Source organism: Salmo salar, chromosome 02 (assembly GCF_965601325.2).
Source record: "Salmo salar chromosome 02, fSalSal1, whole genome shotgun sequence".
In the NCBI taxonomy this organism is placed as follows: Eukaryota; Metazoa; Chordata; class Actinopteri; order Salmoniformes; family Salmonidae; genus Salmo; species Salmo salar.
This window is the reverse complement of record NC_138292.1, coordinates 36,068,483-36,096,009: the sequence shown is the minus strand read 5'-3', so window position 1 is coordinate 36,096,009 and position 27,527 is coordinate 36,068,483. Positions and strand designations below refer to the sequence as shown.

The window sequence follows — 27,527 nt, the reverse complement described above, 5'->3', positions numbered from 1 at the left end:
TTAGTAGCTCCTCTCCATCCAGGAAGAGCTGGATGTGTCTCTCGTTGTAGGTGAAGGGAACTATACACACTAAGAAGTGGTTTTTTTTTAAGAGAGAAAAAGATTATTCAAGTAATATTTAAAACAGTAAATTATGAACTGAGCACACCTTACACAGTATCACAACTTCCTTTGCATTTACTTTAGGGTGTTCATGTCACAGCTGTTTGAAGGATCGGACCAAAATGCAGCGTGTTCATAGTTCCACATATTTATTTATTCCGTGAAACTAAATGCAATACATTAAATACTTGAAACACAAAAACAACAAACCGTGCCGCAGCGAGGAAAACACACTACTCAAAAGATAATCACCCACAAAAACAGGTGGGACAAACATCAACTTAAATATGACCTCCAATTAGAGGTAACGAGGATCAGCTGCCTCCAATTGGAGATCAACCCAAACAACACCAACATAGAAATACAAAACTAGAAACTGAACATAGAAATACAAAAACAGACAAACACCCCCTGTCACACCCTGACCTACTCTACCATAGAAAATAACAACTTACTATGGTCAGGACGTGACAGTCCATCTACTCTGCCCAGAAAGGGCGCTTTGGTGAGGAAATTTCACTTTCTTATGTTATTAAATACATTTTACCAAGCCAAATATGATTATTCATGTTATGAATTGTTCAGTGGGGTCTTTAACATATCATTAACATTATATCCAAAAAGTTGGATTTCGTAACCTAAAACATCCAATAATAAGACTGAGCTACAGTATATTGACATAGCGGTGCAGGTTTTCATAACTTTTGAGGATTTTACATTTTGTGGTCGTTGTCTTCAAAGTTGTTTCTGCGGATTGCAATTTGCAAAATTAGCATGACATAAATGTAAAAGGCTTTGAAAATAAAATGCTTGGTAGATCTATAGCAGTGGGGGGAAAAGTACCCAATTGTCATACTTGAGTAAAAGTAAAATAAAGTACAGATACCCCAAAAAAACTACTTAATACTTTAAAGTATTTTTACTTAAGTACTTTACACCACTGCCTATATGCTCAGTGCTCCGTTGACATTTCACAGAGATACGCTTGTTTTTGTGAGGAATTTCAAATTAATATGAAAGGCATATACTAAAATATGAAAATACTACATGTCATGTCTCAAAATCGATATCAATCTTACCTCTATATTGTTTTATGTCCGGCGGGTTCAAGAAGAAAGATGACCAGTTCAACTGTAGCGAGCCTGTCAGGTCGCCAGTAGCTTTAATTATTACACGGCATCCAGCCTAGCTGACGAGATGCACTTTTCCTGATTTGTGACCACCTTTGTTCTCTGGCCTCCATTGATTTAGTCACTCTAATTCTGGTCATCCTACAAGGGTAAAAACTATGGCTGTGACAATACCAGTATCACAATATTTTTTCCATGGCAAAAATGAAAACATGATGCAGACTCTTTGGTCCTTTAAAAACCTGCTGTATGTAAAATATTGTGTACTATAACTTGGAAATAAATAAATGTGACTCTGGATGACAACATAATGATGTTTGTTTCCAACATTAGGGCTGTTTTCCTAAAGGTTAAATCCGTTTTATGTTTTGTTTCCTGTTTTGTTTTGTTTCCTACTAATGAGTATCGCGATACTGGTATCTTCCCAGCCCTAGTAAAAACTACAATAACTTCTGAACTGATTATGATGGAGAAAAGAGGTTTGGACTGTTGGTTTTCTTTGAGGATTATATACACAATTAATATATTATTTTAGTCATTGGTCAAAACATGTGTTTTGATTGGACACCCTACCAACTGCATGATTTGTTTGTCTTCTGGGAAATACACACCCTGACTGTGACATACAGCACACCTGGCGGTGGGGGCTTTCGTTCAGCAGCACTGTCCTTAATTCTTCCCATGTAGCCCCATATTTGGTGAGGGTACCTCGACATAAACAGGCACCATGGTCTTTTCCCAGGAAGGAGGGGACAGCTGTTTACTGAATAGGCGCTAATGCTGAAGTACTTAATGGAGCTTTATTGGGCCGATTCAAATGTGGAAAGTAATTATGATGATTATGATTATGGTAGCCTAACTATTTAATTTTCCTCCGTTTCTAGAAACATGGTTAGTAATACCTTTGGAAAAAAGAATTGCATATGCACATGCAAATCAAGTATGATGACATTGCATCAAAGGCCACATTCAAAGGATCACATTCAATTGCCAATGCAGATATGATGTGTAATGATTTAGATTTTTATCACCAAAATATTCCACTCAAAATCTGGATCAATATCATTTAAACTGATGGATTATGGAGAGCTTAAAATAGGATAATGAATACACATTTAGAGGGTAAATACAGCTAAGAGAAACAAACGTAAGTTTTAACAATAATATTACAACAACAATACAATAATTGGCCAACATGTTAATTGCAGGCATTTGGACAGAGTGAGAGAATTGGGGTAAGATGATCATGGCCTCTGCCCATTGGCTACCAGGCAGTGGGAACGATATTGAGAGCCTCAGGGCCCTTTGGAGGTTAGGGGTCCTAGCCAGCTAAGGCCTCCTATTGCGCTCTACTGATGTCAGACCCCCTTGACCCCAATCTAAAATAGAACATAATGAGTTAATAGAGTCCTCAGAATTTTACATTCTCCTTTGGGAATTTTCCCCTGTTTATTATTTGTGTGAGTGTTTAGTGTTCATAATTCTAGTGAATTCTAATTGTGTGTTGTCATTTCCCCCCCTGTAGCGTGTCAGTAAAGGAAAATGATCTCTGCATTTGAACAACAGCATAAATACATCTATTTCACTTTTGCATGTCAAAAACCGAGTGACCACTGCTGCACATGCTGCCACTGTTTTGAACAGATTTAGAACAAGCAGCGCAGGGTGAATGGTCGTCACTTGTTACCACAGCTAGAAATTCATAAAGTCTGCCTATATCTACAATTTATCTTCTTAAAATGTGATTTTGAACCTTACCTTACCCCTAACATTAACCACACTGCCAACCTTATGCCCAATCTTAAATGCATTTTTGTTTTCATGAACAATATAGCCAATTTTGACTTTGTGGCTGTGATAACTAGTAGAAACCAGGGAGAACGCAACAAGCATGCAGATGCAATAAGTGAAAACATTATCTTATTGGGGATAGCTAGCTAACATAATGTCACAAAGCATGATGCGCTAGTCAGTAAACTTTCATTCTGAAATAACTTTTTCCGAGTTAGTCAGATATTAGTCAGATATTAGTTTAGAAAGACTTGAAATTGGCATGGGAGCTAATTAGCTAGCAAGGTACCAACTAGCTCAAAATTACTGTAACTGACTAATTAATTTGATTATGCTTTGTGATGCACCCGGTTTTATGCTGTTTTAGTCACACAACATGTCACCCTGTCACCTACATTAGAACTTGATGTACAACATGGGGCGAAACAAAATTGTCCATGCTTTTTTGTCCTGCTAGATCTGCAATGAAAATGTTCTAGCACAGATAAAACAATGAGACGGATATTTCACCGGCTGTATAAATGTGAAGCATCTGCTTGGCGTTTCCACTCACTACCACATATGGTGGTGAGAGGAAGCCCAGTGGCTGGCAGTGGGAGAAGATGGAACAAGATGGATTTTGGCCTACATTCTGCAAATGTTCTCATCGATGAAAGATTTGATCGCAATACAGTTTTCTGTTCCCAAAGCTAGAAACTATTATGAACAGAGTGGACTACATTTTGTGGACTTTACCCTTTTCCAAAGTTTCCAAAAATGGCATTGTTTAGAAGAAGTATGAGGGCAAATTGAGTTATTGCACACCCGCACTTCACAGAGTAGGCGTTTTCCTAATGGAAATATGCAAATACATGCTAAAATGCGCCAATAGGATCTTGCTAGCTGGTGCTTGGCTCTGCCCCCCTCCTTGCTTGTTCTGCCCACTATGACTCATTTGTTCCCATTGGAAATGACAGCCTGTGGTCTATCTTAGGTTAGTTATAAACATCTTTGGTTCTAGCTTGTGTATCCCCCGGCCTCTGTTCTTTGACTCGCTGGATGTAGTTTATCAGGTTCTAGGCTCCCATGACCGTTATGATGATTTATTTACAGCTTGCTTTTTTGCTTTAGCGTCATCTGTCATCTAGTCTCACGTGCGGAAGTAAGCCATCTGGCGTCAGAGACTCATTGGGATGGAGACTAGAGCAGACTCACAAGTTCCGACTGAACGGACTCACATTTGAGCACCCCAGGATGGTCCATTCACTTTGTTCTGTTATAATTTATGCTATGAAATCCTGTGATTTCATTGGGGCAGTTCTCCCTCATAGAAAATAGCTGGAAAACCAATCCAAGCAGTGTTCACATGGCCTATGCGCCCACAGAGGCAAAGCTTCTGCTGCTGGCAGTTGCTGAGGGGCAGAGTAGTAACTGAACAGCTTGTTTTTGAAACAGGAAAATGTACACATTCACCAAACTTTTATGAGCATTTAAAGAATAACTAATGAATTTATTTATAAGATATATATATATATATATACACACTTAAAAAAAAATATATATATATATATATATATATATATATATTAGTTAAAAAACATGGACCAATCACAAGTGTTTTACTTTTTTTTTACCAATCACTGGAGTAGAAGTTGATGCAATCGGTGATGCAATCGGAGGAACCCCTAAATGTCATTGCAGGAACCTTTTTTTCCCCTCGCACGAACATGAACTGTCTCCGGGCACTTCTAACGAGGCTATATTTTCCACTAGTTGGTCTTTTGACGAATTAGATCTTTTCACAACAGTTCTTTTTCAGCTCATCTGATTGATTAAAATTGAATATGGCTGCCTGTCTAAATGCAGCCGAACACACCTGCTTCCCTAGGCTGTTTGATCCCAGAAAGTGTTAATCATGTGGTATATGCAGTAGTGGTTCTGGGGGAGGGGGGGGGGCAGTGCCCCTGTGACAACAACTTTGGACCCCTTGTGTTCCCCCTTTAAATGCGGAGTATAAAATAATTTTTACATAACTCATTTTTGCTATCGTTCTTTTTTTACATCCGTTATTAGACAGTGGCAACGCGGAACACTAATTTAACCCACACATTTTCTAGAGGGACCGCTTTAGGCGGAACACAACAGTATCGCAACACATGCATCTGCATTATGAACATGGTCTTTTGCCTGCTAATGCCTGCAATGCAGTGAAGAAAACGATATGACAACAATAACGTCTAATATAACTGGCCCCTCTAACAGTACAACTGGCCCCAGCTTGGCCCCGCCAGTTGAAATGGTCTAGAACCGCCACTGGGTATATGAAAGAAAAAAAAACATTTGGATTTTGGGCATTAACTCGGAGGTATTTACAGGCTCAATTAAATATTCAGGAACAGATTAAAGGGACGTTTCAGACAAAACTACTCAAAATGTCCAATGAACAAGATAAAAGAATTAAATGTAAAAAAATATATATATATCACATTTGAGAGATTTATTTCTGCCAAAATATGCTACAGGTGTTATTCAATTATCATTTCAATTCACAGCAATCCAGTGTAACAAAGTCTGGGCACCATTTCCCCCCCTGTAGCAAATAATCCATTTGATTCAATGGTTTGTCTGTAGTGGTGAAGCTAGTCGTTTCAATTATATCACATTTTATGTTGTCTAAACATTTATGTACAATACACAACTGTACATAATTGTACAATAGCAACTCTACCCAATACATTGCATACTATAGAAATTTACAAAAGGAGAATCCTGACCCAGAGAGAATATTCAATTGTCAAAACTCTACTTTAACTATCTATGCATAGCTTTAGTCTGGAATACTTTTCATTTTTAGTGATGGACATGCACCTATAAAAGTGATTGTCTATTCATGATAACATCTGCGATTTACATTAATCACATGCGAGGTACAATTTTCTTTGGTTTTAATATAGAATTTACAACACATAGGCCTACTGCGAATTTGTCTTCCCTTAGTCAATCGGATGATTAAAAGTGGCTAAAAGTGTAATTCCCTTAACATTGGTGCATGTAACATCTCTTAGAAGAGCGGAGAAGCCAAAAAGATCTCAAAAACACTAAATTAAAAAGTTGCTTAATCCATTGTTTTTGTATCATCAAACAGGTTTCACCAGTCGTATCCAAATTCTCAGCTGCGTCCGCTCGCATATACTGTAGCTTCATAGCATCATCTAGGACCATAACATAAGGCAGCTGGTATGAGGTATATTGCAATGGACTGTCCATGGCCCATGCTGCTTGGAGGATAGCATGCTTCTGTCTGGTATAAACACATTATGGGTTACCTTGAGATTGTTATCTTCTGAGAGTGAAAGGCACTTCTGCTGATGGTCTGGAGTGTTTGAACACACACTACCACCATACTAGTGAATCAGATATGGTATTGGCACATTGAAAAATGGCAGACATACACAAGCACCATGTGCTGCCACATCCTGGTTGTACAATCTACTATGTGTGGATCTCAAGTGTGTGTGTGTGTGTGTGTATGTGTTTATGCGTTGAGCTTTTCTGCCTCGTCTGGTGTCCTGACAGTGGTCAACTCCTCATGTGAGCCCTCCTCACCAGGCAGCTGAGAGAGACAGAGATAAATGGATAGAGAAAAATATGTAGTGGTGATGTACTTAGACCTCATTTTCGACTTATCTAGTCATAAAAATGCAAGTATACCTATTGCCTAGCTAATTTCAAGACATTCCTAAATCTGTATCTTTTTTTTAATCAAGAGAATTACTGATTATCAATTACTGATCATACATGCATTGACCATGTGAAATGGCACCACCTGGTGTTCCGAGGGTGACTGCTTCGCTTATGCTGAAAGGCAGTTATTTGAGTTCAGTAACCAAATGCAAGCATGACACCTTGTGGCCACATATCATATTGCACAACATTGGGCCCAACTGCATGCCATCGTTGGCAATCTTTAACCCTTCATGGGCCTGAATGGCCCTGCACTCTCACACAAACACTATGTACAAATTTGTGAGTCCTGTGTGTTCATTCGTCCATACAAAGTGACTGGGTGTAGTAGCTAAACTTACCTCCCAGTAGATGCCATCCTCAAAGCATATGGTGTCAGGAGGAGCACCATAAATTGGCAGCTTCAGAATAAAACCTACAAGACAAGGACATATGAATTGCATGACAAGGACATGATACAATTACACACAGACACAAGGCATAGGCCTATATACAGGGACAAAAGAGCATAGTTATAATATCACCATGCATTTGTGAAACAAACAAGTCAAGGCAATGCCTATGTGTGCTTACAACATTCTGTAAAATGGTAATATTTAAATCCCCCTTATCCTCTAGCTAGTCTCTCTACATACCGGTGATAAGACCGCCCAGGAGGGCGATGCCCAGGGTCACGGCCAGGGAGATGGCCTGTCGTACGCCCTGGAACGAGGCCTCCACTTCACCAGAGTGGATGTCAGGGAACACATCAGCCATCCTGCAACACAGAGAGCAGGGAGTGTTGAATGAAACTGTTGTGTGAATACACGCTTTGATGGCATCTGTCTGTTGCGCAGTAGGGGGAGCTTCACCATAAAACCAGGAGAGGGCACACTTTCCCAAACTTGTCAAAAAAAGGCAGACTAACCCATCTCCATAGACGTCCTTGGTTGCCAGAGCAGCAGTAACTGCTCCAACGATGGCTCCCAGGACTCCAGGCATGCCGTGCAGGTTGTGGACGCCACACGTGTCCTGTATCTTCAGCTTTTCCTCCAGGATAGGCTGAGAGGACAGGGGTGGAAAGTTGGCAGTGCCATGAGTGCGGATGTTTGTGTCTGTGATGTCTATGTACCCTAGCACCCTTATGTCCTTCAAAAGGTGCCATATACACATAAGTGGATGTGTTTCTCAACATGACTGTTTATGTTGTAAATAGATACTCTTGTTCTGTTGGCATCATTAACGGTCATATCCTACTGAGACCCCTTGAGAGGACATTCTGGGCTTTTCAATGATATTTCATGTGGGAGTGTGACCTGGATGACTTTCTCTTCCAGGTTTGTCAAAATGGCTGCCAACATAATTAGCACATTTTATGGAAAGGTAAGTGTGTATAATTATCATTTTTTGTGAGTTTTATATTCAATTGCTTTTAGTAAGTAAATATCTCAGGAATAGTTTGAGTTTTCAGAGCAGTGCAATCATTTTTCAAATAAGAGCTTTTTTACTGTAATGTTAAATTGGTCATATTTACTATCAACTGATGTATTAAGTCCACTACAGTGCACATACAATAGAACATAAATAAACCTATACTTGTTAATTGTTTTCTTTTTCTGTAAACAGTATTTTTCACCCCAAACACTGCTTATGTAATATAATTTATTTTTATTTACAGATATGTTTTATTGCCGGGTCTCAGGAGGATAAAACATTTTAATTTCCATACACTTATGTCCTATATTCTGTCTTACCAATGGCAGGTTGGCCTTACCGAGAGGAACTTGAAGCCCAGCACAGAGACGGTTCCAGCCAGGAAGCCCACAATCATGGAGCCGAAAGGAGTGAGCATCATTTCACCAGCAGTTCCCACGGCAACCCCACCGGCAAGGGCAGCGTTCTGGATGTGCACCTAAAGAGAGGAGACGTTTTTTAAATGGTGTTCAAAATGGTTGATTGTCAGAGTCCATTCATACCTTTATTTTAATTATCACTGTTCTCAAATTTTGCATGGTACCAATGTCAAGGAACGAGAAGGTAGGATGACTTATGTAATATTTGAATAATAAAACATCTCAACCAAAGGATCATTGTGTGACAATTTGCTATTGCCATCATGCAAAGTGGGGGTGTGTGACCGTGTAGAGATCAAATCACATTTTATTGGTCACATACACATATTTAGCAGACGTTATTGCGGGTGTAGCGAAACGCTTGTTAGATTGCAGACAGATGTTATGATATGCTGCTGAAACACTACCCTTTCACCAACTATGAGATAATCTGAGCTGATTAGAACGATACTACTAACACCAAGTCATGTGGTATGTTCACTGACTCCTACACTCCCTCCATTGTATAGAAAAGACAACTTCAGATTGATTGCCATCTAGACAGGAATGTACAGTCTTGATTTCAGAATGAGATGCAGATGACAGCCATGTCCTCAAGGGACATAGCAACTAGATATATTGTCTGGCTCACATGACTGTATACTCTAAAGGTAGATAGTAACTATGGTGTGATGCTTCATCATGGATTTTTGGGGGGGATGGTTTCCAATCTTGCCATTCTTAAATCGTATCTTGTGAAAATGTTTGATGTTCCATAGTTTGAAAGTTTAGAATAGATAAATCCAATCTAAACTAGAAAAGTACATTTTCAGAAGAAAATGTGTGTGCTAGGCTAGCTTGTTTTAAAGTATTTATGTTTTTGAAATAAGTTAAAGAAGTGGTAGTGACTGCATTAGTAATGGTAGTGACTGGTTATAGTTGAAAAGGTGGGTAGATGCAAAGATTGATTGATTGGATTAATTGGTAGGATAGCCTGAACATGTGAAAGTTGGTTTGGTGTCTAGCTTGAACGGTTCAGGAGTTACTGCTGGTGAGTTAAATGCTATCAAAACGTTTTTCAAGCAATCTAAGTTGGTGCAGTCTGCACATTTGGAAGTTTCATGTTAATATCTTAAATCATTTAAGCGCTAGAGCGAGGGGAGTAAATATAATAATGATAATAGTGTAGCTAAGTAAGAAATCTAGAGTTGTGTTTTACTCTCACCAAGTACGCCTGACTACATCTGTTGACAAGAGTTGAAAAACCAGTCTGTATATGCAAACATACTGTATGATGATTCAGAGTTGGCCAATAAGGATTTAATCCCAAAGGAGTCATGATTCATTCCAAATATTTACTTACATGTATAACATCTAACATCAAATAGGGCTACAGTATAGCTAGTAGGCCTATGATGCAAAATACAGTTGAACCGGATTGTATTGACAACAATCACTGGGAGAAACCTTCCTTCCCCTATCATGTCTCGTCCCTGACTCCCACTTGAAATGATCTGGGAAGACGACTTTAAGCCCCTCATTTCCACTGCATAGTCCCTGTAGAATCCTACCTCTCCCTACTATGTCTCCCCAATTCTGCATCACCTGTCTGGCCCTATACTACTTTTAGGGACCTGATTTTCCTCTTAAGTCCCCACACTGTACTAGCTCCCTCACCATATCGAGCTTGCCATCATGGGCCACAACGGCAGACAGGCCGTAGGTGGCCAGGGTGCAGGCAGCCAGGGAATAGTAGGTGTTCATAGCCGTGCGGTGCTGGTCGTCTCCGTGGGCCGTCACAGCAGAGTTGAAGCTTGGCCAGAACATCCACAGGTAGATGGTGCCTGAGCAGGCAGGGAAAAATAAGTATTAGCATACCGGTATGTAATATAGTCCTTTAGTTTAGCAAGCTTACAGGTAAGGTCTTTTTCCTGGGGAGTTGGATTAACTCAATTATGACACAGATTCCCATACATTGGCATGCATTGTATGTACAGTCAAAACATAACTGGCGTCTTCAGAAAATGAAGGTTAAGTTGTCCGACTTGTTGATGGTGGCTATTTGTATCTAATGTACGGGCTTCCTGCTAACGATGAGCAGGAGGTATTCTTACCAATCATGGCGAAGAGGTCAGAGTGGTAGACAGAGCAGTTCTTGTGTTTGCTCTTGTCCAGGTTGGGGCGGTAGAGAACACGAGCCACCATCAGGCCAAAGTAAGCTCCAAAGGTGTGGATGGTCATGGAGCCACCAGCATCCTTGGCCTAAAGATGGAAATGATCTAATTTAAGGGGTGTAAAAAGCTTAGTCTATAAGTACATTATTCAATAGTGAGGAGAAAGCCTAATAGGAGAGTAGGCATAATAGTACGTAAAAAAGCAGTTTTAGTGTAGGTTTGTATACAGACATATCCAGTATTAAGCCTTAAGGCTGTAAGACATGAATTGTACATTTAATGGTACACCTAAACACACACACACTCACCCCCAGAACAGAAAGCACAATGAACTCATTGACTGCGAACAGGGTGACTTCAATCACAGACATGACCAGCAGCTGGACCGGACTGGTCTTCCCCAGGACCGCCCCGAACGAGATGAGCACTGAGCCTGTGCAGAAGTCAGCGTTGATCATACTGCAGGAGGGACAAACAACTCTTAATGATAGGGTTTATTATGGAATACACTACAGTATACACTTACACCCGTATGATATGCCATGTATACACATCACATGTATCTGCTGGTGTGTTGTGCTTATTTTAGTATGAAATGTAGGTTAGTGTGTGCATGAGCCCTACCTCTCTATTCCGACATGGATCTTGCCCCCGTGCATGCCATGGACGAAGCCCTGCATGAGCGTGGCCCACTGCAGAGCGAAGGCTGCGATGAGGAAGTTGAAGCCCACACTGCTAAAGCCGTAACGTTGAAGGAACGTCATGAGGAAACCAAAGCCAATGAAGATCATCACGTGCACATCCTGAAAGCCTGAACAAAGGAAGAGAACACATTACAGATTATTTTATTACTTTGGATGCACATTGTCACTATTGAAGTGCCTTTGTGGTCAGTCTCGTAAACACATGAACAATCCCCTTCTTATGGTTTGGTGAGAAAGACTATCTGTCTTATGACAGTAGTATAGCAGTATCTTCAACTAATTGAAAGTTCTGGTGACTCCCCCACGAAACACCAACAACCCCTTTTAGTCAACATTTTGTGATTTAAATTGAGTGGGACAGGGGCTTTGGGAGCCTCAGTTGACCTACATAGAAGGACACAGAGAAGTTACCCTGTGCCTCATAGCGCCATTCAGCCTGCTATCTGGCCTTGTTAACCCGGCCGACTACACCTCCCCCTGCCCACTGGACCATCCACATGGCACTGGGGAGTAGGGACAATATCTCTTGGTCGTTGCCTGGCAACTGATCATTGGCATGGAGGATATTCCCACTGCCCAACTCCCCACTGGCAGGCTGGCCCAAATACCCTGTGCCACCTCCTAGATTAGAAGGACACCTACAGATAGGTGAGACAATGTAACATGCACACACACAGGCAACACCTATGAGGATGTAAATATATTTTTTTAAATTGCACACATTGACATTTATTGTAAAAGCCCTAAAGGCAGTCTATCACCTGCACTCATGAACCAACATACAGACAGACCAGTTTTAATCTAATGATTTATTTACAGTTCTCTTAATTCTGACTGCATCTTTCAATCAGATATCATTTGCTTTCTAGACATTTATCATGTGGAGCAGCAATAATTCTAAGGGAGATGGTAGGCTTCTACTACATGTTGATATAACAGCAAATCTCTTATATCATAGCAATGAGGTCACCCTACACACCCAGACAATATAGAGCAGCAGAGGGAGAATTATATCGTGACATTTGGCGGTCTCAGTTTTATTAACGGGACTTCCTATTTGTGCACCAACATTTTTATGGGGCTAATAGTAAAGACATGTATTTTAACAGTAAACATGTATTACCTTTAAATGTGGCATGAACACGTCCAGTGATTATGTTTTATTATATAACAAATCACTTTAAAAAGTCAGCTACCTGCACACATTCATCCAAACAGTGCCCTGTGCACCCGCCATCTGATGAAGGTAAAGAGACATATGTTACAAAACATCAAAAAGTCTAATGGCATTGGACGATTGTCATTAAGCCTACAGTACACAGTACACGACCTGAATGAATTGATGCGTATTGTTGACAAATGGGGACGCAAATACAGTTGTCTCTCCCGAGCTCGTCCGCAGGGGAAATTGAGCGCACAGTTGAAACAATGTTGCAAGTTCGCTAAAGGGTTGGACCCAGTCGATACGATGTTGCAAGTTTGCTAGCGAAAGCTCAAGACAGACAGATGGAGAGGCAGACAGGCGGAGTAGATAGATGAATGCGGTTGAAAGAACCTAAACCAACCATCACTGGTTTAAACCATGACAAGAGAGGTGGGGGTGTTCCTTTAATTTGGAATAAGCTTTTGTTTTAAAATGTACCACTTTAGCAGTACAAAATTGTATTTTAAACAAATAGGAGAATGGTTAAATTAGAGTCCCCCCAAAGTTTGACTTTTGTTGCATTTAGGGGAGCTCATGTCTCATTCGGGGGGCTGAGCTCCCCGTAATTCGTATTACTACACCGTAAAACGTTTGAAGTTCCAAACAGAACATGATCAATGAGAGTAGTCAGATGTGCACGTGTGTACTGTATGTACTGTATGTATGTATGTATGTATGTATGTATGTATGTATGTATGTATGTATGTATGTATGTATGTATGTATGTATGTATGTATGTATGTATGTATGTATGTATGTATGTATGTATGTATGTATGTATGTATGTGTGTTTCATTCTTGAAGGTGATCTTCCATTCATCAGTGAAGGTGACAGGTTAAAGATTATCTGAAATAATTACTTACAATGGACCTTTAGTGCATCCTCTTTCAATTTACCCAACCTTGAACAGGTTTCTACTTTGTGTCAAAATCAGTGTACTCAATCACTCAATAGCTTGAGGCAAGAGCATAAATAGTGAGCCTGGCATAACGTGCATCAGCAGCTTCACCTGCTTAAGTGAAGGTCCAATCCTCAAACGCTCAATTCATTCAAATCTCAAGTCACAGACTTCAACCTCAAAGATTAATTGAATTCAAAGTCAAACAGACATGATCCAACTCTTAGAGATTCACATAATTCAACTCCCAAAGTTTCTCATGACTCCCATAGCCTGGTCAACCACACTGACCACAGTGGTCAGTGTGATTGACCAGGCTATGACTAGCAGGCCTAAACAAGGGAAAACCATGGAAAAATTGGAAACCATGCTACCAGCCAAAGTAGCTCACAGCTCATCTTTGGTTCCTTAATTACCTTTTTGTGCCACACAGTCTTTTTCTCTTGCTTTCTCTCTCTCCCTAGCTCTCTTTCTGTGTATCTCAGTCCTCCATATGACAAGCCTTGCTGGCATGACAATAAACACATAAATCAGACTGCCACAGCAAACTTTTCCTTCTCTCTGAAAACAATCACTCTCTCCCTCCTAACCCCTTCTCTCCTTTTCACCCTCCCTCCTTCTGTACCCCATCTTTCACTCAACTTTTTCCCCTCACGCTCCTCCCCCCGGTGCCCCTTTCTCACGCAGAAGCCCCTATCCCACTGGCCTTTCACTAATTGGGCAGTGATGGGGTGAATGTGAAAATTAAACATTTCTCCTACACATTCCCATGTCTGTATATCAGACATTCTCATACTCATTCTACCCTGGGGCTTACCTGCACCCATCCACCTGCATGACATATAGTACAGGGACAGTATTGGGAAAGCCTCAAGGTGTGGTGACAGCTAGGACTAGTTGCACACAGGAACTTTCAAAAGGGCTAAGAATTGGACACACCCAATACTTCCACCCCCCCCAGCAGTCTTCCTTTGCATGTCATTACTGATCTGTGAACGTGGAACAGCAACGTTCAGAGGAGGAAAAGTATACCTTTGCCCTTGGTGACTGATTGGACACCCACTACAACAGACATGCTATAACCTATTCAGAGACCAAACTTCCTTCCCTCTTGCTGTTCAAAGTAGCCTATGAGTTAAAGGGTTTTGACGCTGATCAAAGAAACATTGACGGAAAGATCTGAGAAACTAAAGGGTTAAATCAAAGGACAGTAATCTCTCTGCAGATCTCTCCAAAAACATTTGGCAACCAAAACCTCCACTAATTAGGAAACGAATTAGCCATTTGTTGCTTTGCTGCTTGCAGCCAAATGTCAAAGCAAAGGAGGGAAAACGCACATTGAACACTGAAGAGCTCAGGGGTTGTAGGGGAGAGTGGGGTAAGTTGATACATTTTACATTCAGCATTACTCCATCAAGGGAAATATAGTATTCTTTCTAACAAAGATATTAACATATATTTCAGGATGCTGTGTATCCCTGGAAATAATCAGAATTCATGTAAACATTACAGTTTTGAAAACATAGTGTGTCCAAAAAAAGTGTTCTTATGGCACAACTTACCCCGGGACAGGGTAAATTAAGCTGCCAACAAATTTCTGTACTGAATTAAATATTACCACTACCTTTTTAAAACCATGTCTATATTTATGTCCCAAACACAATTAAACACAATCACTTTTTTTGTCTTTTAATCATTTTAAGCATCTTTTAACACAGGCTCAACACTTAACAAACACTTTTAACATAGGCCAGGCTCTGTTGTTACCTCATTTCCCAGCGATAAGGCCTTGCATTATAGCTGGGAAGAAAACATTTCAATTTGCTCAACTTGTCATTGGCCCAATTTACCCCATGGCCATTGGCTCAATTTACCGAAGGACAAACATTTTGACTATATTAGCCCACACAGCTAAAAGGATGCACTTTCATGCTAGGTTTAGGACCTCATACTGAAGCTTATAGACACCCCAACTGATGTATAATCTTAAAAGTATCTTTGGGTTAGACTCAAGCATCATGAAAACTCCAACACAACAAATTCATGTGACTTGGTGAAAATCATTTTTTGGACCTAACTTGCTTACCACTTTTCCATGTGATTTCTTCCTTCACAGAATCCATGATCTCTTCCTAAATATTTGGTCATATTATTAATTTTATGGTTTCCTAGAAACAAGGGTGGCTCAACTTACCCCTTTGGCTCATCTTACCCCACTCTGCCCTATATATCAAAGAGTCTCAGAGTAGGAATGCTACAGCATTGAGAACAGATCAAACATAAAACAGGGTTGCTTTGCCCCTCTACAAACCCTTACAAACAGCTCACCTCAATTACCCATGACCATGACCATCCACCTCCCCATCTCCTCCACACAACCGTATGTAACATCCCAAAGAAAGACAGATGGGGAAGACTCCCTAGGTGGGAAGGCAATATCCAACACATCACTGGAGTAAGACATGCGGCGTAACACAGAAGGAAAATAAATTATTTCCGATTTAGTCGTCAGATTCGTTTGAGCTTCAGACAACTTTTCTGTCATGTTCATGGTCTTAACATACATGTATTGCATGAATGACACAAGACACTTGCCTAAACAACAAACATATCTGCTTCTGCTACCATGCAAGTCGTCAACACATTGACAAACCATAACAAAGAAAGAAAAGGACAATCATTTCATTTCTAAAGATGGACTCCACATCCCCCATCCTCTCCACCCTCACAAGGTAATAGTTACCCTTATCCACAGATTTAGGGTCAGATCACCATACTACCTAACTATAACCATTAAAAGGAGGAGAACGTATCTGACCCTGTGTCAGTGGTTAGGGATGTCTACTACACCACCTGTCTCTTTACCCCAACCCTACCCCTCTCTCTGCGGTCACTCACTGGGGTAGCGGTAGTAAAAGTCGTTGTCGTAGTTGGAAGAGCCATTGGCGATTTCCTTATGCCAGAGCTTGGCGTCTGTCTCATCGTCGTACTGCACCAGAATGCCGAAGAGGATGATGATGATCACCTCCAGGATGATGCAGGCCATGGGCAGCTTCAGCCGCAAGTTAGTCGCCGAGTTCGTCATGGCTGTGGGGTTACCTGGGTGTTCTCCTGGCTCTGCACTATGGCCTTAGCGGTGAATGGTTAGAAGTCCAACTCAGTTCCAGAGCAGGGAACACAGCAACATACACTAACACTCACAAGCACTGGTGGATGCAGTGATGCAATGGGAGAGTGGGAGAGCAGGGAGTGAGGACTCAAGCTGACACATGAGTTGCTCTGACTTAATTAGTGCGTTTTGGTTGCAAATGTTCATGCCCACCAACTTTCTGTGTGCCTCCAATCAGAGGCTGCAAGACAATCTCAGCTCCTCCCCTTCACTATAGCTGCTGTTAAGGTGGTCTGGAATGAGTTAGGACTCCTTAAAATGATCAGTTACTCCTCTAGATTCATAGAGAAGGAAAATGACCCATTAAAAACTATTTTCATGGGGTTTCCCTTCATATTGAAATCATTTCTCACACCTTATCTACGGTAAAACATTAGGTTGATGGTTCAAGGCCCACGGTGAATTAAAAAACACAAACAGATGCATGCAGAGAGTCAGGCATGCACACGCATAGGATCTAACATATTGCTTCTGTGAATGTAAGCAGTGTCTCTCCATTATGCCATTGACTCCTCAAAGTGAGACAAAAAGTAAAATAAAAACAAAACTACTTGGGTTCAGAATAGTTTGTGCAACCAGGTGTGATAATGTGCCAAGACCAACACACACACACACGCACACACACACACACACACACACACACACACACACACACACACACACACACACACGCACACACACACACACACACACACACACACACACACACACACACACACACACACACACACACACACACACACACACACACACACACACACACTGTAGTTGAGATGTTTGGACAGGCGCAACTGGAAAGGTTGTGGGACATCGGGTTTGGGATGTGTGGGTGGGGGTGTTGAGACAGGTTTTGGGGGAGTAGGATGTGAGAGGGGATGGAGGCAGGTCTGTGCACATCTTTCTCCTGTAAAGAGCAGCCATCACTCACTATGTACGCTATCTTTCTCCTATAGAGAAGAACACCTAGCAGGAATGCTGTGATGGTTTAGAGAATCTCAACTAAAAGTCTACCACAGGCACAAAGCCAATCGATGAAGTTGAATTGTGAATGTCTGTCAAGCTTCCTGCCTACCTTTGTGCCTGTATGACTGTCTGAAGAGTTGGGGTCATTTCACACATAATTCAGTCAATGAAGGTCAATTAAAATTCAAGAATTCCACTAATGATGACTGATAGCATACTGTAGACCTACTGTAGCTAAGGCACAGCAAAATCCAAGTAGAATTTACAGTAACTATGGATTTTATTGGCCCATCCACCACTTCGGAGGACAAAGGTAACTTTTGTATGACATTTTTTACAGCTATTTTGTGTCATATACTGTACATTATTCATACATTTCACATACCTGGTACTTCTAATAACAGTATTACCAGGGCTGTAACCAGGGTTTGAGTTTTAGTGAGAACAGTTTGGGAGGGACGGAGGTATTTAAGTTTATTTCCTGAATTGACTGCCTTCATTTCAAATTGAACCCAGCCCTTCTGGACATGTGCCCTGCTGTCACGGTTGTCGTAGGAAGGAGTGGACCAAAGTGCAGCGTGATTATCGTTCCACATTTTTATTGAAATGTGAAACTATGCAATAGATATACAATAAACTAAACGAACAAAAACAACAAACCGTGACGCAGAGTAGAAACATACACTAACTCAAAGACAATCTCCCACAAACCCAGGTGGAAAAAACACCTACTTAAGTATGATCTCCAATTAGAGACAACGATGACCAGCTGCCTCTAATTGGAGATCATCCCAAACAAAACCCAACATAGAAATAAAAAACTAGAACATGACAACATAGAAAAACTAAACTAGAACACTCCCCTGTCACACCCTGACCTACTCTACCATAGAAAATAACAGCTTTCTATGGTCAGGACGTGACACCTGCGTGCGCAGCCGGTAATTTGGATGTGATTACCACAAGTTTAGATAGCTGGCTAGACTAACTTTCCTAATTTACCAATCTAAATATTTTTTGCTGGTATGGGCTAATTGAGCTACTGTCAGTCAGACACCTATAACAAGAGGAAAACTGCTGATGTTCATGTTCAACTAACCGAAACAGATAGGTTGTTATCTGGATAAAGGAAAAAAGGCAATAAAAAGCCATTCTTACTACTCTACTGGAATACCAGTTTGGTTTAAGTATACCTGTTGTATGACTGACGCTTTAATAACATTTTACTGCCGTGGGCTAAATCAGGGTCACACAAAGTGTTTCTTGGTAGTCTTAAAACAAATCCACTTTGAAACAAAAGTATACACCTCACACACGTCTTGTACCATGTCAGATATAGAGTTGGCATGTATTCAATTTTGAGTTTGCATACCAATATTACACTTTATATACATCACAGAAGACCAAAATATAACAAAACTGTTTGGCATAGAAACACCAGATTGTTGGCAGATTTCTTTGGAAATAATGTTTAATTATGAAATAATGAAAAATATGAATAACATTCCACCCATGAGACCACTAGGTCATTTGACTGCAGGAAAGGGTGAGAGGCTTAATGCTTTAATATTTAATACTTTCCCCCCAAACTCGCATACATTATATAAACAAGCACATTTAATTTTGTCTGGCTTACCGTTGTAAATAAAGCGAAATATTTGTTACTCAAAATTTAGAAAACAAGTAGTCTGGAGTAGGCAGAGCTTTAAGTAAACAAGTAAACTGTGATTTTCCTAGTGTAACATGTTTCATCCTGTCTTTACGTGGGACCCACTACCATTCCTCCCCACGGTAAGTTGACAGGGTGGGCTACAGGGCACGTCTAAATCATTAGCCCCTTCAAAACAATTGAGTTTCACTTACTTAGCCCCACAGTTTAACTCAGGAGCATTCTTCTCTAAACTGATTGCATATACTCAGATTAGTAAATTACATGCTTGCCCAGGTTGGGACACTGATGGGCAGAGAGGAAATATATTGACCATGGTCTGTACATAGTGTCTCGCCATCTTGATTAATGTGACTTTTGAAGTCAACAAACAAAAGCCCTGGATCATGGGCAAAATATGAATTTGATGGAGGTTAGCCTGGTGTAAGGGATCCCTATAGTCATTTATAAAGGAGGGCAGTGTTTTATTGAGTACATTTAGGGCTGAGCCAATTAGTCGACTGGTCGATTGTTTGGTCGTTAGGCTGTTGGTCGACCGGGTGTTTTAGTCGAGCAGTAACAAATATATATAGTGTAAATTTGCGCCCATCTCAGTGAACTAATCCATTGCCGAGGCCTGGACTAAAAGCCAATTAATGCTTGATCAGAAAATGTGGTCGGATGCTCCATATGGAGGGTATGACGCAATTGCGGTGCCGCCAGAGGCATGCAGAGGCCAAATCGAGCTCTGTACCGTATCCATGCCACCTACAAATTTTATAACAATGCGCAGGGCTCCTTATAGCTCCACATTGATATGATTGGTTGACGGAAGATGGGGGCGGTATATCCTGTATAAACACAAACTCACTTCCTTGACAAAATCTCTGCACTGCTCCGTGAAGAGCAGGTATGATTGCCCTGGCCGACTGCAAGGTTTATACAAATCTCCGCTGTTGAAAACTAAATGTTAGTCTAAAAGAAATGTGAGATAATGTCTAGATGTTTTTTATAGTGGAGATCAAGTTGTCTGGCTGGGCTGATGAGACAGTGGATTGCGCAGTCAGATGGAACAGAGTAAATAGGCATTTTAACTTAATAGATTTAGCCAGTGGTAACTTGTGGAATAGACACCGGCTGGAATGCAGTTTTAACCAATCAGCATTCAGGATTAGACCCACCCGTTGTATAAACAGAGCAATAAGGCCCGAGAAGGTGTGGTATATGGCCAATATACCACGGCTAAGGGCTGTTCTTAAGTACGACAGAACGTGGAGTGCCTGGACACAGCCCTTAGCTGTGGTATATTGGCCATATATCACAAACCCCCGAGGTGCCTTATTGCTATTATAAACTGGTTACCAACGTAATTAGAGCAGCAAAATGTTTTGTCATAAGCATGGTATACGGTCTGATATACCACGGCTGTCAGCCAATCAGCACTCAGGACTTGAACCACCCAGTTTATAATTTTTAATATACAATGTTTGTTACTTTGGTTATAGTAATTTCTGTTAATGCATTCAATATTATTCTTCCAGTCTTCCTGTTCTCATTGTTGGAGTGGACATATAGTTTGCAGAGTGCATACTTCAGGCCAGACTCATTAGTTGATACAATGTTTGAAGTTCGTTGCAGACAGGCCATGTGTTGCCAATGTGAGTTATAGGATATTTATTTTTATCAAGATATTTTCTACCTGCAGTCTGCAATGTTTTTATGTGTTGGCTTTATGTAGGCTATTTTTACATAGTTGGCAACGCAATATAAAATACTTTTTAATATGTATCATTTTCATTTAGATATGGGATTATTCTAGTTTTATTTTTCTATGTTGTTTGGTTCTAGTTTCTGTTTTTCTATATTGGGGTTTTGGATGATCCCCAATTAGAGGCAGCTGGTCATCGTTGTCTCTAATTGGGGATCATATTTAAGTAGTTGTTTAACCCACCTTTGTTTGTGGGAGATTATTTTGAGTTAGTGCATGTTGCACCGCTGTCGTCACGGTTTGTTGTTTTGTTTATTGTATGTCTTGCATAGTGTCACATTATAATAAAATATGTGGAACGATATTCACGCTGAGCCTTGGTCCGTTCCTACACAGTCGTGACACACTGTCAAATTTACAGTAGCTATTACAGTGAAATAATATCATGCTATTGTTTGAGGAGAGTGCACAATTTTGAACATGAAAAGTTATTAATAAACAAATTGGGCACATTTGGGCAGTCTTGATACAACATTTTGAACATAAATGCAATTGTTCATTGGATCAGTCTAAATCTTAAGAGGTTAAACAGCATGATCATTGCACAGGTGCCTTTTGTACTGGGGACAATAAAAGGCCACAAATTTGCAGTTTTGGCACATATCACAATGCCACAGATGTCTCAAGTTTTGAGGGAGTGTGCAATTGGCATGCTGACTGCAGGAATATCCACCAGAGCTGTTGCCAGAGAATTTTATCTTAATTTCTCTACCACAAGCAGCGTCCAATGGCATTTTAGAGAATTTGGCAGTACTGTACGTCCAAACGGCCTCACAACCACAGACCATGCGGTAACCAAACCAGCCCAGGACCTCCTCGCTACTTTACCTGCAAAATCGTCTGAGACCAGCTGAAACTGTGCGTTTGCACAACTGAAGAATTTCAGAAACTGTCAGAAACTGTCTCAGGGAAGCTCATCTACGTGCTCGTCGGGGGCATCAATAAAAATGTGTACTGTTGGGGGTACTCGCGGAGTTGGGAAACACTAGCCTAGATAGGTCTCCAGAGTGGCGCAGTGGTCTAACTCACTGCATCTAAGTGCAAGAGGACTACAGTCCCTGGTTCGCATCCAGGCTGAGTCACATCCGGCTATGATTGGGAGTCCCATAGGGCGGTGCACAATTGGCCCAGCGTCATCCGGGTTTGGCCGGGGTAGGCCATCATTGTAAATAAGAATTTGTTTTTTAACCGACTTGCCTAGTTAAATAAAGGTTAAACAATTTATAAAAGATAGATAATTTCGAAAACGGGATTGTCTTTTTTAAAATCTTTTTAACATTACAAAATGAAAATCGACAACTGTCTCGGTCTTCATCTGATTCTTTTTTGTAAGCATCCTAGAGTCTGAGACCTTGTAGAAATCTGTGGTAGAGAATAATATACAGTGCATTCGGAAAGTATTCAGACCCCTTCACTTTTTCCTCATTTTGTGACTTTACAGCCTTTTTCAAAAATATATTAAATTGTTTTTTTTTCTTCTCCTCAATCTTCACACAATACCCCATAATGACTAAGCAAAAACATTTTTTTTTTTATACATTTTTGCAAATGTATTAAAAAAAAACTGAAATATCACATTTCTATAAGAATTAAGACCATTTACTCAGTACTATGTTGAAGCACCTTTGGCAACGATTACAGCCTCAAGTCTTCTTGGGTATGACTACAAGCTTGGCACACCTGTATTTGGGGAGTTTCTCCCATTCTCTGAAGATCCTCTCAAGCTCTGTCAGGTTGGCTGGGGAGCGTCGCTGCACAGCTATTTTCAGGTCGCTCCAAAGATGTTTGATCGGGTTCATGTCTGGCTGGGCCACTCAAGAACATTCAGATACTTTTCCCGAAGCTACTCCAGCATTGTCTTGGCTGTGTGCTTAGGGTTGTTGTACTGTTGGAAGGTGAACCTTCGCCCCAGTCTGAGGTCTTGAACGCTCTGGAGCAGGTTTGCATCAAGGATCTCTCTGTATTTTGCTCAGTTCAACTTTCCCTCAATCCTGACTAATCTCCCAGTCCCTGTCATTGACAACATCCCCACAGCATGATGCTGCCACCCACATGTCACGTCCTGACCAGTAAAAGGGGTTGTTTGTTATTTAGTTTGGTCAGGGCGTGGCAGGGGGTGTTTGTTTAGTGTGTTTCGGGGTTTTTTGGGCAATGTTCTATATTAGTCTATTTCAACGTCTGTGTCTATTTATTCTATTTCTATGCTTAGTTTATTGGGTTGACCTTCAATTGGAGGCAGCTGTTCCTCGTTGCCTCTAATTTAAGGTCCTATTTATAGGGGTGTTTGTTCATTGGGATTTGTGGGTAGTTGTTTCTCCGTATAGTCATTTTGTCCTTACGGGACTGTTTTTCGTCGTTGTTTTGGTTCAAGTGTTTTGTTTCTTTAATAAATAAGAAGATGAGCATACACATTCCCGCTGCGTTTTGGTCTACTCCATACGACGAACGTGACACACATGCTTCACCGTAGGGATGGTGCCATGTTTCCTCCAGATGTGACGCTTGGCATTCAGAACAAAGTGTTCAATCTTGGTTTCATCAGACCAGAGAATCTTGTGTCTCATGGTCTGAGAGTCTTTGGGTGCCTTTTGGCAAACTCCAAGCGGCTGGTCATGTGTATTTTATTGAGGAATGGCTTCTGTCTGGCCACTCTACTATAAAGGCCTGATTGGTGGAGTGCTGCAGAGATGGTTGTCCTTCTCCCATCTCCACAGAGGAACTCTGGAGCTGTCAGAGTGACCATCGGGTTCTTGGTCACCTCCCTGACCAAGGCCCTTCTCCTCCGATTGCTCAGTTTGGCCGGGTGGCCAGCTCTAGGAATAGTCTTGGTGGTTTCAAACATTTTCCATTTAAGAATGATGGAGGCCACTGTGTTCTTGGGGACCTTCAATGCTGCAGCAATTTTTTGGTACCCTTCCCCAGATCTGTGTCTCAACCCAATCCTGTCTCAGAGCTCTACGGACAATTCCTTCAACCTCATGGCTTGATTTTTGCTCTGACATGCACTATCAACTGTGGGACCTTATATAGACAGGTGAGTGCCTTTCCAAATCATGTCCAATCAATTGAATTTACCACAGGTGGACTCCAATCAAGTTGGAGGATGATTTAAAAAAATAATAATATTTAACCTTTATTTAACCAGGTAGGCTAGTTGAGAACAAGTTCTCATTTGCAACTGCGACCTGGCCAAGATAAAGCATAGCAGTTCGACACATACAACAACAGAGTTACACATGGAATAAACAAACATACAGTCAATAATACAGTAGAAAAAAGAAAACAAAGTCTATATACAGTGAGTGAAAATGAAGTAAGATAAGGGAGTTAAGGCAATAAATAGGCCATGGTGGCAAGGTAGTTACAATATAGCAATTAATTGAGGACCCCTTCGAGATACAATCCCGCTAACGGGATTGGTTGGACAACAACCAGTGAAATAGCACGGCACAATATTCAAAACAAAATAATCTCAAAATTAAAATTCAAGTATTATACGGCATTTTAAAGATACTCTACTCGTTAATCCAATCACATTGTCCAATCTCAAAAAGGCTTTCCGGTGAAAGCAAAACATTAGATTATTTTAGCATAGCACCTCAGCAAAAAAAAAAGCAATTTTCCAAGCACGATAGCCATCACAAAACCAGATATACAGCTAAAATTAAGCACTAACCTTTGACAATCTTCATCAGATGACACTCCTAGGAAATCATGTTAGACAATACATGCATTTTTTGTTCGATCAAGTTTATATTTATATCCAAAAAAACAATTTTTACATTGGCGCGTGACGTTCAGAAAATGTTTTCTCCCCATAACTCCCGGTGAATGGACACATTTAATTTACAGAAGAACTCATAAACGTTGATAAAAATGTATAACAATTATTTAAAGAATTAGAGATAATCTACTCCTTTATGCAACCACTTTGTCAGATTTCAAAATAACGTTACAGAAAAAGCACATTGTTCAATATTCTGAGTACAGAACTTAGCCTTCAATGCTAAGCTATACAGTTAGCCTACAACCACGGCGTCGACAAATCTCTAACAATATGTTCGAAATATTTACTTACCTTTGCTGATCTTCGGCGGAATGCACTCGGATGGGCACCCACTTCCACAAGAAATGTTCATTTGTTCTGCAAAGTCCATAATTTATGTCCAAATACGTCCGTTTTGTTGACCCATCCAGAACACTTTACAATGCCATGTGGCGTGGACGCAAATCCATAGACAAAATGTTCAAAGTTCCATTACCGTTTGTAGAAACACGTCAAACGATGTTTACAATCAATCCTTTAGGGTATTTTTTAACGTAAAATTGCGATAATTTTACAACCGGGCAATAGGTATTCATCCCAGAAGAAAAATGTAAAAACGACGAAGTCACGTGCATGCGCATCATAAGACACCTCTCCTCAGACTGGCCAATGATTGACTGAGCCATAATTATCTGCCCGGTAACAGCTGACGGTTGAAACCAGTTCCTAAAGATTGTTGACAGCCAATGGAAGAGTTAGGAGGTGCAACGTAAATCCAATGTCACCGTAGTTTTTCAAGGGATTCAAAACAAAAACTACATTTCTAATTTCTCCCACTTCCTGATTCAATTTTTCTCAGGTTCTTTGCCTGCCATATGAGTTCTGTTATACACACAGACACCATTCAAACAGTTTTAGAAACTTCAGAGTGTTTTCTATTCAAATATAATAATATGCATATTCTATTTTCTGGGCCAGAGTAGTAACCTGTTTAAATTGGGTACGTTTTTCAACCGGCCGTGAAAATACTGCCCCCTAGCCCCAACAGGTTCACTGGAATGGTAGCTGTGCAGAAGATGAATGTGCAAGTAGAGATACTGGGGTGCAAAGGAGCAAGATAAAAAAAAAAAATACAGTATGGGGATGAGGTAGTTGGATGGGCTGTTTACAGTTGCAGTGATCTGTGAGGTGCTCTGACAGCTGGTGCTTAAAGCTAGTGAGGGAGATATGAGTCTCCAGCTTCAGTGATTTTTGCAGTTCGTTCCAGTCATTGGCAGCAAAGAACTGGAAGGAAAGGCGGCCAAAGTATGAACTGGCTTTGGGGGTGACCAGTGAGATATACCTGCTGGAGTGTGTGCTACGAGTGGCTGCTGCTATGGTGACCAGTGAGCTGAGATAAGGCGGGGCTTTACCTAGCAGAGACTTGTAGATGACCTGGAGCCAGTGGGTTTGGCGACAAGAGTGAAGCGAGGGCCAGCCAACGAGAGCGTACAGGTCGCAGTGGTGGGTAGTATATGGGGCTTGGTGACAAAACGGATGGCACTGTGATAGACTGCATCCAATTTGTTGAGTAGAGTGTTGGAGGCTATTTTGTAAATGACATCGCCGAAGTTGAGCATTGGTAGGATGGTCAGTTTTACGAGGGTATGTTTAGCCGCATGAGTGAAGGATGCTTTACTTCGAAATAGGAAGCCGATTTTAGATTTAATTTTGGATTGGAGATGCTTAATGTGAGTCTGGAAGGAGAGTTTACAGTCTAACCAGACACCTAGGTATTTGTAGTTATCCACATATTCTAAGTCAGAGCCATCCAGAGTAGTGATGCTGGACGGGCGGGCAGGTGCAGTGTAACGGTTGTCGTCGGATAAAGCGGACCAAGACGCAGCGGGGAAATGTGCACTCATCTTCTTTTTTATTTAGTTGGCAAAGAAGGTGAACCAAAAAATAAACACGTACACAAAAAGAAACAACAACGAATAACAGTCCTGTAAGGCTTGAAGCTATACACAGAAACAATCTCCCACAAAACACTAATACAAACACATACCTATATATAGGACCCTCAATCAGAGGCAACTAAAAACACCTGCCTCCAATTGAGAGTCCAACACCCAATTACCTAGACATAGAAATACTAAAATAGAGAGAACATAGAAATACAAAAAACATAGAACATAACCCAAAACCCGGAAATAATAAATCAAACACCCTTCTAAACAAACCACCACCCCGAACCACATAAAACAAATACCCTCTGCCACGTCCTGACCAAACTACAATACAAATAACCCCTATTACTGATCAGGACGTGACATGCGGGCAGTGATCGGTTGAAGAGCATGCATTTAGTTTTACTTGCGTTTAAGAGCAGTTGGAGGCCACGAAAGGAGAGGTGTATGGCATTGAAGCTCGTCTGGAGGTTAGTTAACACAGTGTCCAACGAAGGGCCAGAAGTATACAGAATGGTGTCATCTCCGTAGAGGTGGATCAGAGAATCACCAGCAGCAAGAGCAACATCATTGATGTACACAGAGAAAAGAGTCGGCCCGAGAATTGAACCCTGTGGCACCCCCATAGAGACTGCCAGAGGTCCGGACAACAGGCCCTCCGATTTGACACACTGATTCGAAATGGTCGGTAATCTGTTTGTTAACTTGGCTTTCAAAGATCAATGG

General features: G+C 40.9%; 1 protein-coding gene across 1 annotated transcript; it reads right to left on the bottom strand.

Annotated features, from left to right (window-relative positions):
• Window positions 1–5,484: 5,484 nt before the first annotated feature.
• On the bottom strand, window positions 5,485–16,836 carry rhbg (Rh family B glycoprotein). Its single transcript, XM_014162122.3, has 10 exons — window positions 16,437–16,836; window positions 11,356–11,542; window positions 11,040–11,190; window positions 10,672–10,819; window positions 10,235–10,401; window positions 8,500–8,637; window positions 7,654–7,787; window positions 7,382–7,503; window positions 7,088–7,161; window positions 5,485–6,615 (listed from the first exon to the last, which is right to left on the bottom strand). Exons 1-10 carry the CDS (start codon window positions 16,621–16,623, stop codon window positions 6,538–6,540), a joined length of 1,386 nt encoding a protein of 461 aa, XP_014017597.1. The 5' UTR covers window positions 16,624–16,836; the 3' UTR covers window positions 5,485–6,537.
• Window positions 16,837–27,527: the final 10,691 nt, after the last annotated feature.

Coding starts and splice junctions, on each gene's coding strand:
- rhbg (XM_014162122.3), bottom strand. CDS start 16,623: ATGACGAACTCGGCGACTAACTTGCGGCTGAAGCTGCCCATGGCCTGC. Junction 10,402..10,671: donor TGACCTCTTCGCCATGATTG/GTAAGAATACCT, acceptor CTGCCTGCTCAG/GCACCATCTACCTGTGGATG. Junction 7,788..8,499: donor TGGGCTTCAAGTTCCTCTCG/GTAAGGCCAACC, acceptor CTGTCCTCTCAG/CCTATCCTGGAGGAAAAGCT.